Consider the following 14,356-nt stretch of genomic DNA (forward strand, 5'->3'; position numbering starts at 1 on the left):
TGGGGAGGAGAAAACTCGCTATTAATGGCATTGGTTTAGAACTCTTATTGGTCTATTAACTAATTTACCACCTGGTGATGTCACCAGGCAGGCCAAAACTCCATCCCACCAAAACAGGCTGAAGTCTCAGGTGGTCTTTTCAAACAGCTGTAACACTAAAAGGGCATTAACACAACTTCACAGTTTTATTCCAACGATTGTGGAAATACGACTTTGGCTATTTGCATTTAGAAATGCCCCCGAATAAGCATAATATGGTCAGAATCATCCCTTTAAAGCCTGTGGGGAATATACAACGCCATACCATGAAATAGCCTACAATGGTGCAAAAGAGAAATACATAGCGGTGCTAGTGTCAGAAAGTACGACCAAAAGGTTCGCTCATGTGGTTTGACCAGTAAGAACAGCTACAAAAAGAGGACCAATAGGACAATTCAAGTTGCTTTAGTAATGGCAAAAGAGTAGGCAACAAACCAATAAGCCATCCATCCTCAACAGCTCCCTCTAGGTCTTGCAGAACTTTGCTGTTCTGCAGAATGAACGAGTCCTGCGTTCCACATGGCCACTTCCATCAACAGCTTTTTTGCACATCACATAACCTATCGCCTGCACACAAAGAGTGGAAGCCTTTTCTGTTCACATAGATTAACTCGTTTTGGGATGGTGATTTATAAAACTATAAATACAACATGCAAAATGCAAGCAGAAATAAAAACATGGTCATAATAAAATAACACATTTATCAGTAATAAGGTCCTCAATCAGTTTTCTGAATTGCCCTAGAGGCACCAGAACAACACATTCATCAGTCATAATGTCCACAATCAGCTTTCTGAATTGCCCTAGAGCAGTTATTCCCAAACTGGGGTAACCCCGACAGCATTGCGCATACTCCCAGGGGTATGCGCAATGCCGTCAGTACACTAAATACAAATTGGTTTCACATTTAAATACATCTATTCTTTTTTTTTTATTCTTAAAGAAAAAAAAAATCCTTCACTCTTTCAAACAATCCATTTATATTTTCCAACAGGGCTATAAGTGTGGGTGAGGTGTTTTCTTGCCTGAGTAGCCTCGTGTCACTGCCAAAACTAAAATTGAATAATCTAGTGTTCAGCGAAATAACAACACAATGTCAAATACAAGTAGCCTAGTCAAATAATTAACATCCAATCACATTAACTGTTACTCTCATGGGAATTCTAACGTAGCCAAACGTAGCTACTGCTCATGTTGGTATCTGTACTGATGGCACAAAAGCCATGACAGGGAGACATAGTGGAGTGGTAACGCACGCGTGTGCAAGCAGTTGCTCCCGACACCACTTGGGTACACTGCAGCATCCACCTAGAGGCTCTTGCTGCCAAGGGAATGCCTGACAGCTTGAAAGATGTTATGGACATTACAGTGAAAATGGTTAACTTTGTTAAAGCAAGGCCGCTGAACTCTCATGTATTTTCTAAATTATGCAATGACATAGGCAGCAACCATGCAATGCTTTTACAACATGCAGAAGTGCGTTGGTTATCAAGTATTGACACTTATTTTTTTTTACATTGAGAGAAGAGCTTAAAGTTTACTGACCATAGTTTTCACTTGTCTGGCAGCTTGCATGATGACAAGTTTCTCACATGACTGGCCTCTTGGGTGATGTTTTTTCTCACCTGAATGATCTGAATCTAGGATTACAGGGATTCTTCGCAACTATATTCAATGTACGGGACAAAATTAAGGCTATGATTAAGAAGTTGGAGCTCTTTTCTGTCTGCATTAACAAGGACAACACACAGGTCTTTCCATCGAGAGTTAGCCATCCCCGAGACTGGGTGTGGTAACTAATATGTCTACAGTTTAGTAAAGATGCAGAGACCCACCTGTTTTGAGCCACAACATTTTTCAATTTGTTGGGGTTGCCTGTGTTGCATGTTATTAATACTGGTCACATATCAGTTTAAAAACAATGTATAAAAAATAAAAATCTTTAATAAAAAATCTTTGAGTTGCTGAAAAGAGCCTGTTGCAAAAAAATCTGAGGGTGGATTGCACTTGGATCTGCAAATGAATGACACATTTTAGCCTTTTTAAGATAGGTGTTAAATCCTCACAATAATCCTGTAAGAGTGGTTTTAGGAAAAGACATGACAAACCAATATGTACTTTCTGCCTGGGCCACTCAAGGACATTCAGAGACTTGTCCAGAAGCCACTCCTGACTTGTCTTGGCTGCTTGGCTGTGTGCTTAGGGTTGTTGTCCTGTTGGAAGGTGAACTTTCGTCCCAGTCTGAGGTCCTGATCGCCCTGGAGCAGGTTTTCATCAGGGTTCTCTCTGTACTTTGCTTCGTTCATCTTTCTCTCGATCCTGACTAGTCTCCCAGTCCCTGCCGCTGAAAATCATCCTCACAGCATGATGCTTCCACCACCATGCTTCACCGTAGGGATGGTGCCAAGTTTCCTTCAGACGTGACGCTTGGCATTCAGGCTAAAGAGTTCAATCTTGGTTTAATCAGAACAGAGAATCTTGTTTCTCATGGTCTGAGAGTCTTTTAGGTGCTTTTTGGCAAACCCCAAGTGGGCTGTCATGTGCCTTTTACTGAGGGGGAGCTTCCAACTGGCCATTCTACTATAAAGGCCCGATTAGTGGAGTGCTCCAGAGATGGTTGTCCTTTTGGAAGGTTCTCCCAGAGGAACTCTGGAGCTCTATCAGAGTGACCATCAGGTTCTTGGTCACCTCCCTGACCAAGACGCCTCTCCCCCTCTTGCTCAGTTTGCCCTGGCAGCCAGCTTTGGGAAGAGTCTTGGTGGTTCCAAACTTCTTCCATTTAAGAATGATGGAGGTCACTGTGTTCTTGGGGACCTTCATTGCTGCAGAAATGTTTTGGTACCCTTCCCCAGATCTGTGCCTCGTCACAATCCTTTCTATGAGCTCTATGGACAATTCTGCCGACCATATGGCTTGGTTTTTGCTCTGACATGCACTGTCAACTGTGGGACCTTATGTAGATGGTTGTGTGCCTTATAAAATCATGTCCAATCAATTGAATTTACCACAGGTGTACTCCAATCAAGTTGTAGAAACACCTCGAGGATGATGAATGGAAACAGGATGCACCTGAGCGCAACTTCGAGTCTCATAGCAAAGGGTCGGAATGCGTATGTAAATATGGTATGTTTTCTATTTTGAATAAATTAGCAAAATTGTCTCAAAAACCTGTTTTCGCTTTGTCATTATGAGATTTTGTGTGTAGATTGATGAGACATTTTTTTATTTAATAATAAGGCTGTAATGTAACAAAATGTAGAAAAAGTCAAGGGGTAAGAATACTTTCCGAATGCACTGTATGTGATGTGCAAAAGACGCTGCTGAATGTGGTGGCCAGGTGGAACAACTCCTTCATTCTGCAGAACAGCAATGTTGGCCTTTACGCCTACAGGAGGGAGCTGTTGAGGATAGTGGCTTATTGGTGATTGTTGCCTACTCATTTGACATAGGTTATATTTGCCATTGCTGAAGCAACTTTAATTGTCCTAATGATGCTCTCTGTGAAGCTATATTTTTTATTTGTACTGGTCAAGCGACAACTGAGCGAGCCAAATAAAAACGTTCAGGTTGTACTCCATCTCTGACACTAGCACCTCTATTCCAGTCTCGTAAAAGTTTTTTCTTAGCTTTTATTGGTTGCGCCCGTTGTAATTCATGGTACAGCGTTGAAGATTCCCCAAGAGCTTTAAAGGGATGGTTTTGACCATATGAGCACTGAGGCTGAGTACAATTGGTATTTATCAATGGTTATCGCCTACCAGTGTGTGTATGACACACTTTTCTATGCTTACACCATTCTAAATTCCATTCGTAAGTACTATTTTAGAATAGTTTCTATGCAATATTGATAAATGAGGCCCCTGTGATTTTCACACGACAGAGTCTAGGGTTTACCGATAACGGTGCGACAAAGGAGAATGGCAAGAATCGTGCAAGCTAACAGGCAGTCCACAAACAGGAAAATGACGGCACAGTACAACAGTGGTGTGCAGAACGACATCTTAGAATGAACAACTTGATTGTCCTTGTCATGGATGGGCCAACCAGACAGGGTTCCACTCCTATCAGCTAAAAAAAGAAGAATAAGCGGCTCCAGTGAGCATGCGATCACCAACACTGGCAAATTGAGGAGGGGGAAAACATCCCCTGGTCAGACGACTCCCGGTTCCTGTTGCGTCATGCTGAATGCTGTCAGGATTTGGAGTAAGCATCATGAGTCCATGGCCCCATCCTGCCTGATGTCAACAGCACAGGCTGGTGGGGGTGGTTTAATGGTGTGTAGAATGTTTTCCTGGCACACATTAGGTACCTTGATACCAATTGAGCAACCTTTCCATGCCTTGTGCCTAGTTAAATAAAGGTTCAATCAAAAAATAAAATGCCCTGAAGAATTCAGGCTGTTCTGGAGCAAAAGGTGGGAGGGGGTCGACCCAGTACTAGATGGGTGTACATAATAAACTGGCCACTGAATTTATATAAAACACAGGAAAATCTAGTTTTTGACTTATCTGGGTCTTTAAGGCAACAAGTTATTTTCATTATATCAGATCCTCAGCGAGACAGGTGACATGGTTGTGGCTGAGAGATGGAAATAGGACGGAAGGCATTGACAGTCCCCATAGACACTACCTGTGGGTGTGTGTTAGCTGTGCGTGTAGTCATATCAGCGATCTGTTTGTCGATGAGTGCCAAAGGCATCTTAAATCAACAGAGACACGGGCATGATAAATAAGATTCCATTTTTTTTTTTTTTATCTAGGAGAAACTCACACAAAGAAAAAAATGAACATGCCTTGCTTGTCCACATAGTTTTTTTATTGACAAATATATCAAAATCATTACTAGGTCAAAGTAGTTTCCCTAAAATGTCAGTCTTATTGTGACCACAGATAGCAATGCACTTTTGTCACTGTATATTATCATATTGACACAGATTGCCATATCTAGAGACACATTTTTTTTTTCCCACACCCTTCTGCCACTGTCACTTAAACCTGGAGTCAAAAGGGAAACAGAGCACTTCAACCACCTCTAAAAAAAAGCCTCTAAAGTCACAGAAAACACAGTCAGACAATTATCAGTTTCCAGTGGAGGTTAGACCACAAACTTCAGTGACTTATTGTAAATCTGGAATGCGTTAAGTAGGCACACAATGTATCAGTAACCGCAAGGTGGTACTACCTGAACTCATCACTCCGCCTGCCGTTTATGCTCGTTTTGTTTAAAAAAAAATGTTCTCCTCCTCCCTACTTCATCATGACCCTGGACTCCATGCAGTATACTCTAGAGAAACCAAAAAGTTAACACTGTTGCTGGACATCCTAGTGCCACTCCCATATAGACTTTCGGCGGGGGAGGAGTCAGTCGTCTGCATCCCAAATGGCACTCTATTCTCTTTATATTGCACTTTTGTCCAGGGCCCGCAATGGAAACCCATGGGTCTCTGGTCAAAAGTAGTGTACTACATATTGAATAGTATGTAGTAGTGCACACCACATAGGGAATAGTATGAAAGTGTTTGCACTCACTACTGTAAGTCGCTCTGGATAAGAGTGTCTGCTAAATTACTAAAAATGTCTCCATGACTCGTGTCACAGCGGAGGCCCAAGCCAATTAACAAGCACCCTAGAGATTGAACCTGCTCAACGCCATTGCCCTCACCGGGGAACGAGGCTGACTGGGGCTGGAGGATTAAAACAGATATTGTACAGAGATAGACCCACACACAGCACACCAATGTTAGCAGCTAGCTAATCATGAATCCCTATTAAATATGTGGTACATTAAGGCATTACTTAAATCGTATATCCATGAATGTAGAGGCCTTAGCAGGGGAATGAGTCTGACCTGGGCTGGAGGAGTACAAATAGATAACACCCACACACAGCTAGATAGCAGTGATGATTGGCTATCTACTGAACATGCAGTATTTATTCACCCTCTCTCTGGTCAAGAGAAGACCAAAGATTGAGGCCTTTTCACAATGGAATGAGTATGGGGCTATAGGCATGGAGGCAGCATACAGATACACCCACATCACACTAATGCCAGCAGCAAGCAAATCCTGACTCACTACAAAACATGTGGTATATCAATGTATTAATTCCTCATTTGGTGAAGACATGTCATCTTATATCCATGACTGTAGAGCCCTCACAGGGGACTGACAACTTGGGCCGGAGGAATCACACAGACACAGATAACACCCACAAAGACACAGCACACATCTAGCTATGTAATACATAGCTAATGTTAGCTAATACAAGAGTATTACTTCACCATTTGGCCAACTAAAGTAATCTCATGTCCATGAATGAAGAGATGAGTGAAAATGGTATGACAGGAGGGGTTGTAAAAGGGATTTCAATGTGATTTGAGTGTGCGAGCGAACTGTAAAAACTAAAGTAACTAAATTGTCTCGTGAAATGCAGATTTCAATTTTTGACAGTTCAGATTACAACTTTTAAACATCTCCAAACATTTCAATAGTGCTCAGTTGCATGTGCTTTAGACCATTTCACTGACAAATAGTGGTTGTCCATAGTTCTAATATAGGCTTTTCTTACTGTGCACAAATAGAGGCAACTGAATCTAAAATATCAAGGAATAGATTTACTATCATTATAACCCTATTTGTCATAACACATTATCCTGAGACTACATGGAGACTCAAATGAAGCATTACCCTAATGCTCTCCTTAACACCCGTTCCCAGCATTAGGAAGACTCTTGTTATTCTTGGAGATGGTTAATTGTTCAAATAATGTCTCCACTGCAATGGTGTCTGACATCTTGATTGTATGAGGGAGGCTACCGTGAAGCTGTGTCGGAAAGTCTTACAGGAAAATCTGTTGCCAAAGCACAGTCACTTCGTCAGTCTTTCCCAATGTGCTAGATGGCCTCCATACCCTCCCGAGTCCCTAGCGGTGCCCTAAGTAAGAGTGAAAAATAGCGGGCATACATCCTCATATCACTATTTCACACGGAGGCGTGGGCCGCACAAACTCCACCCGTCACCGCTACTAACAACGCAATGCTAGCTAGCTAATGAAGACTGTTGTGCTGCAGGTCTTTGGAAGAGAGTGATGATCCACATTTAAAACATGTCAAAACCCTGCAAGAGTTTCAAGGGAGTCCGAGACATTCTTTGTGACCCTATAAAAGACACGGGTCGATCTGAGAGACTGTCAGTACAGTAATAAGGTGGGCCAGCCAGCAAAGAAAGAGAACACAAGAGGCCTTCAATTCCTTTTGGTGGAACTGGAACTATACTCAAGAAACAAAATCTGATTCTAGAACACACTTTGTAACACACTGAGAAGCAAACATGAGAGGAGATTCCTATTCCCAGAAATCCCAGTCACTGCAGGTGAGCGGCTCTCGTAGCAGTACGCGGGTCCAGAGCCCCTCTCCCTCCCGGTGTCGCGGTTCCTCGTACAACAACCGTGGACGGTCCGGGCACCAGGGCGGCAATTTGTCATCCGCCGTGGAAATCGGCACAGAGATACACCAGCAGCATGCCAACGAGAAGGAGGAGATGCAGGAGCTGAACGTGAGGTTCGCCGGCTACATCGAGAAGGTTCAGGCCCTTGAACAGAGGAACGCCCAGCTGACTGCAGAGCTCGCCGCCCTACAGGGCCGCTTCAAGGGAGGCCCCACCGGCATCGGAGAAGAGTATGAACTCAAGTTCAAGGAGATGAGGGAGCTGATTGAAGCTTTGACCAATGAGAAGGCAGCTGCTGATATCGAGAGGGGATACATTGAGGAGGAGGTGGAGGTGTGGAGGCTGAAACTGGAAGAGGAGCTGTCACTGAAAGGTATGGTACCAGTCCCACACTGATCACTGGCTGGCGAGATCTACCGATCTCGATCGTCTTCCATATTGACATTATTGTATGATGATATAAACGCAGGATTTCTAGCTATAATTTTATTCCTTGAATAATCAAAATGCCAAATTTGATGACACAATGTTTCTAGACATACCATTGGTTGATTGAGATTGCTTGTACTCGTAGGGGTGTATGATCAGCCAAAGTTTTGTCTACATACACCAAGTGAACCTGATCGCAATACTATAATAACATTGCTGTAATGTTTTAAAACATCTACTCACCTCCCCCATTTATCCATCTCCAGAGGAGGCAGAGATGATCCTGAGGGAGTTCCGTCAAGATGTAGACAATGCCACCCTGCAGAAGGCGGAGCTTGAAAAGCGCGTCGAACAGCTGGTGGCCGAGATCGAGTTCCTCAAGAAGCTTCACGACGAGGAAGTCGCCGACCTCATGAAGCAGATCGAGGACTCCAAGGTGACTGCGGAAATTGACGGTGACCGTCCAGACCTGGCCGCATATCTGCGCAACATGCGTGCCGAGATCGAGGCTGTGGCGGCCAAAACGTACAGGAAGCCGAGAAGTGGTACAAGGGCAAGTTCGAAAACCTCAAAGAGGTTGCCGGCAAGAAAGAAGAGCAGATGAAGTCGATTAAAGAAGAGATCACCACTTTCCACAACCAGGTGACAGACCTCCAGAACCAGATTGATGGGCTGAGGGCACGCAACATGGCCCTGGAGCAGCAGCTGGAGGACATGGAGATGGCCCACATGGATAAGGTTGGAGGCCTGGAGGGCATCATTGCCCAGCTGGAAAACCAACTCTGCGAGACCAAGCTGGAGATGGGCAAGTACCTGGCTGACTACCAGGAGCTGCTGCATATCAAGCTGAAGCTGGATGCTGAGATAGCCGTCTACAGGAAGCTGCTGGAGGGAGAAGAGAGCAGACTGGGGATCTCGGCAGGGAAAGAGCCAGAAGTTTAAGGTGGGTTGATCACCGATGGATGGGTAACTGTAGTGTCCTCAAAGTCTAAGTGGTGCTTTGATGTAGAGAATGAGTTACAGTGAAAGTTGTGTGACTGACTGGATGGCTTTATGGCTCATTGTGATGCTAAGGCTTAAAGGAAAATGTGTTGACATCAGAAAATGATTTGAATATTTACTTGCAACACTAAAGCACTGTTCACACATTCAATACTGAATAACTGAAACATTTATTATATTTGTAGGTGTCCAAATATCATTCGAGACAGAGAACTTCAAATTTAAAAAAAAAAGGTACCCACCTTATTTATAATTTCCATAGTCACTTTCAATTGTGCTGTGTATCACTCAGGCTATGTACCCTGATTCAATCCTCCATATGAAACCTACTTCTCCATGTAGGAGCGGTCAGAGAGAGGGACCACCTCAGTGTGGAGACCCACACAGCTGCCAGAATGTCTGCCTGAGCACCCTACTGTATCTCCCACCCGTCAGCCCACCCAGACTTAATTGCCTGTCAACTTCTCCCTCCACTACCCAAGATCTTCCCGTCCAAACCTTTCAACAGTCCATACTCAGACCCTCAGCACCCTACCTTCTCCCCAAGTCCTACCCACCACAGCTTGGCTCCCTGACCAGCCCTCGTCATCGGTCGCTCCCATTCCTGCCTGACCCTGTCAACCTCTCTCGGACATTGGAGCACCCTTCTCATGCCCTGCTACTGTATGGTTAACTCCTCAAACAAAAACATTCCCTTTATTTTAATTTAAACCTTGTGACTCACCCATTTTATGTAAGATAACTAAAGCTGTTTACATAAATGTATACCCACTACTACATAATAAATAAAGCTTAACTTGAGTGCATACAACTGCTGTGTTTTGTTTCTGGTAATCATTTTTAATCTCCTAATAGTTTCCGTCTAAAATTGATGTCTGAGTTTGTCAGAGATATAAGAGCTGTGGGCCTCAGGGAGATTTAACACGGACAGAATATTTATATGGCCTTTGGGTGATAAGCCCTAACAAGACCGTATTCCATAGCATGAGTTAATGTTTCTGTACTGGGTACCAAGGGGAGAAGGCCCCAGGGCCAGAACCTGTTCTCAACATAATGAGAAGTTTTTACAGCCGATACTGTTTGCGGAGAATTATTAGTATCCTTCATATGAATCCGAACCTTGTGACCCATTCCATACATCTGCTGTTTTTCATGAGGATGGACTTTGCTATAAAACGCTGTGGCTCAAATCCGCTTGTTGGGCTCTCAACGAATTACCAACGGGGGGGCTCGTTGACAAGCTCCATTACTGCAGGAAATAAATAATAACGTTGACATTTAAGTCTCTCCTTTTTATTACAATAATTCCACAACAAGTCTCAGACTAGACATAACATAGTGAACATATATCCAGGAAACTCAATTTATTTTTGAAATGTTACGTTTGGTATGGTTGCACATAAGACAGAAGGTTACTTAAAGCAAAAACTAAAGTAGGGTGGTTGGTTGGGTGGGTGTATAACGCAAACATCTAGCTCCCCAAAGGTTGCATGTTTGAATCTAACCACAGACAACTTCAGCATTTTGGCAACTTTCAACTACTTTGCATGTTAGCTAACCCTTCCCCTTAACCTTACTCTAACCTTAACTCCAAGCCTAGCAAACGTTAGCCACAACAAATTGGAATTTGTAACAAGTTTTGTAAATTAACATATTGTACATTTTGCAAATTTGAAACATTGTACATTTAGAAAATGACATTGTACAAATATGTTATACAAATATAACATATGAAATGGATGATATCCACAAATTAATACAAATCGTGCACGTTGTTCTCAGCAATTTTATTTTGCAATGTTTAAAACAAAAGTATAATAGAAAATACTAAAGTTTGTAACTGACAATACAAAGCCATTTTGAATAGGTCAGTGTCTGCTGTTCTTCCTTCTCTTCAGAGCCTTCCACTCCCCCTCCTGGGTGGCCAGACTGCCAAACAGCTCCTTCACCTTCCTCTTCCTCTCCGCATCCCTACACACAGGGGCAAGAAAAAAACCATCAGGTCATCTGCACATGAAAAAAGTCCATATATTTTCAAGTATTTAAAAAAATAAAAGGATAAGTAGGGGATGAAAGGTGAAGGGCACAGAAGAGAAAGTGGCCAAGGCGGGGCTTAAATACCCATCACCAAGGGGTATGTAGTCAGGAGTTGGCAGCGCTACCACTAGACCAGACTCTGGCATGTGTTATAGTGATAAGTGTACGTAATGTCATACAGACCTGCCCATGACCTCGTTGAGTTTCTCTCGGGCCAGGAAGCGGGTGTCTTTACGGATCTCTCTCAGAGCTCCCTTGAACTCTTTCTTATACTTGTGGTTCAACCTTTCCTTCTCCCTCTCCTCCTTTGTGTTCCCTCGCTTTTTCCCATAGTCCAGCCTGGAATTGAGAAGTTTACAAAATGGAAGGTGAAACTAAAGGGGAACATAGTTCTTTTGTACTCCCAATTTTCATAGGCATTTGTTATACATAAATTAATTTAGTCTCACACAATCTTTCTACAATATTTGATGTAAGCCAAATGGGTGCATGTGACACTACAAGGGAATTACAATCCATCGCTGGCAGGAAGCCTAGTGGTTAAAGCATTGGGCCAGTACCCGAAAGGTAGCTGGATCAAATCCCCGAGTTGACAAGGTGAAAATCTGTCATTTGGCCCCTGAACAAGGCAGTTACACCCACTGTTCCTGGTAGGCCATCGTTGTAAATAAGAATTTGTACCTTAACTAACTTGCCTAGTTAAATAAAGGTTCAATAAAAAATTACATCTTCAGCGGGGTAATGCTACGCAAATAACTGAATTAAGACGAGTCTCACTCTACAATCTTGGATTGAAGATGACATTACACGGGAATACAATCACTTTTGTCTTCCTTTTTCTCCACACAAATAACTGAATTTAGAGATCTCACTCACACTTCCACAATCTTTGGTGTGAACAGTTTGAGGGGAATGGGTTTCTTCTTCTGAAACACCAGGAGAGGACGTGATGTCAGTGAACCGGATATGGTCGCAAGGATTTCCCCATGAAGGTCCTGGGACAAGAAGATAAAAAAAAAAGTGCTCAATATTAGAAAACCTAAAGCATACAATTAACATCAATACTGAACCAGATGGATGAAAGGAAAATATTGAAAGGAAAAGAGTTACCACACACACTGAATCAGCTCAAAGCAAATTTAAAAATCAAATGTAATTTATAAAGACATTTTTACACCCAACTGTGACAACGTGCTTTATAGTTACCCGGCCTAGAAGACTCATAAGTAAAAAGTAAAAATGTCAATAGTAAAAACGCTCCTATACAAAAACACCATGTGATAGACAACTTGCAAGTAAACAAATCCTACATCAATTGCAACTAGTGGTGAAATACTGAGTATTTCTGTGAGGGTGAGCAGCTGAACTGTGACAATGCTCCATTGTAATAATATAATAATATTGTAATCTTGCTAGCCTGTGTGAAGGTAAATGTATATACTGCTTTACCACTATTCCCATTCAAGATGGATAAAACAAGGACTCACTATAGTGAGGGGTAGTCAAGTTCGGGGTCAATTCCATTTACAGTCAGTCAACTGAAATTCAAATTCTCCTTATAGAAATGAACCATGACACAGACCATGGGCAGGGTAGTTTACTTTCTAAATGTACCCGGTTATAGTAACTATTTAACAGTTCAAAATGGTTAAATCAGTTAAGTAACTTTTAGGTTAGCCAAACTCAGTAAGGTAATCTGATTACTTTGATAATTTTAGATTACTTTACCCTTAAGAGGCATTAGAACAGAGGTCATTTTGCCCTGGGGCCGCATTCTGTCTTCGAGGCCCGGAGGACCGCACTGGAAATTGGTTAGATTTATATATACAGTACCAGTCAAGGGTTTCTCTTTATTTCTACATTGTAGAATAATAGTGAAGACATCAAAACTATGATATAACACATATGGAATCGTGTAGTAACCAAAAGTGTTTTATTTTACATTTGAGATTCTTCAAAGCAGCCACCCTTTGCCTTAATGGCAGCTTTGCACACACTTGGCATTCTCTCAGCCAGCTTCATGAGGTGGTCACCTGGAACGCATTTAAATTAACAGGTGTTCCTAAAAAGTCCATTTGTGAAATTTCTGTCCTTCTTAATACGTTTGAGCCAATCAGCTGGGTTGTGACAAGGTATGGTTGGGTATACAGAAGATATATCAAATAGGGCTAAGACCAAGTCCATATTATGGCAAGAACAGCTCAATTAAGAAAAAAAGAGAAACGACAGTCCATTACTTGAAGACATGAGGGTCAGTCAATGCGGAACATTAAGAACTTTGAAAGTTTCTTCAAATACACCATGAAGCGCTATGACGAAACTGGCTCTCATGAGGACCGCCACAGGAAAGGAAGACCCAGAGTTACATCTGCTGCAGATGATAAGTTCATTAGATCTAACTGCACCTCAGATTGCAGCCCAAATAAAAGCTTCAGAGTTCAAGTAACAGAGGAGACTGTGTAAATCAGGCCTTCATGGTTGCAAAGAAACCACAACTAAAGGACACCAATAATAAGAAGAGACTTGCTTGGGCCAAGAAACACGAGCAATGGACATTAGACCGGTGGAAATCTGTAATTTGGTCTGATGAGTCCAAATTTGAGATTTTTTGGTTCCAACTGCCGTGTCTTTGTGAGACGCATAGTAGGTGAACGGATGATCTCGAATGGGTGGTTCCCACCGTGAAGCATGGAAGTGATGGGGCTTTGCTGGTGACACAGTCTGTGATTTATTTAGAATTCAAGGCAGACTTAACCAGCATGGCTACCACAGCATTCTGAAGCAATACACCAATCCATCTGGTTTGCGCTTATTGGGACTATCATTTATTTTTCAACAGGACAACGACCCAACACACCTACCTCCAGGCTGTGTATGGGCCATTTGACCAAGGAGAGTGATGGAGTGCTGCATCAGATTACCTGGCCTCCACAAATCACCAGACCTCACCCCAATTGTGATGGTTTGGGATGAGTTGGACCGCAGAGTGAAGGAAAAGCAGTCAACAAGTGCTCAGCATGTGGGAACTAGTTATGCACCCGGTATTACATTTTGCACTATCCCGATATACAATATTTTCCTTGCCAAAAAACGATACCGGTAACAGATAGTAAAACTTTTAGCGGCCGTTTAAGCATTCTAGTACAGTTAAAAAGTTCACACACACAGTGGTCTAAGGCACTGCATAATAATAATATAATATGCCATTTAGCAGACGCTTTTATCCAAAGCGACTTACAGTCATGTGTGCATACATTCTACGTATGGGTGGTCCCGGGAATCGAACCCACTACCCTGGCGTTACAAGCGCCATGCTCTACCAACTGAGCTACAGAAGGACCATCTCAGTGCAAGAGGTGTCACTACAGTCCCTGGTTCGAATCGAGGCTGTATCACGCCCGGCTG

At 42.7% G+C, this 14,356-nt stretch overlaps 1 protein-coding gene and 1 pseudogene across 2 annotated transcripts in view; one reads left to right on the forward strand and one right to left on the reverse strand.

Moving 5' to 3' along the window:
- Nucleotides 1-7,225: 7,225 nt before the first annotated feature.
- LOC118387958 (vimentin-like) lies at nucleotides 7,226-9,145 on the forward strand (annotated as a pseudogene).
- A 1,537-nt stretch (nucleotides 9,146-10,682) lies between these two features.
- Nucleotides 10,683-14,356, reverse strand: part of nop14 (NOP14 nucleolar protein homolog (yeast)) — a 28,417-nt gene continuing 24,743 nt past the window's right edge. For both annotated transcript variants that reach the window (XM_035776794.2, XM_035776793.2), the window contains exons 17-19: nucleotides 11,828-11,946; nucleotides 11,135-11,290; nucleotides 10,683-10,885 (exon numbers count right to left, since the gene is read on the reverse strand). In XM_035776794.2, coding sequence (XP_035632687.1) covers nucleotides 10,783-10,885; nucleotides 11,135-11,290; nucleotides 11,828-11,946 — 378 coding nt within the window. In that variant the 3' untranslated portion in view covers nucleotides 10,683-10,782. The remainder of the gene's footprint in view (nucleotides 10,886-11,134; nucleotides 11,291-11,827; nucleotides 11,947-14,356) is intronic.

This window comes from Oncorhynchus keta, chromosome 9 (assembly GCF_023373465.1).
Source record: "Oncorhynchus keta strain PuntledgeMale-10-30-2019 chromosome 9, Oket_V2, whole genome shotgun sequence".
In the NCBI taxonomy this organism is placed as follows: domain Eukaryota; kingdom Metazoa; phylum Chordata; class Actinopteri; order Salmoniformes; family Salmonidae; genus Oncorhynchus; species Oncorhynchus keta.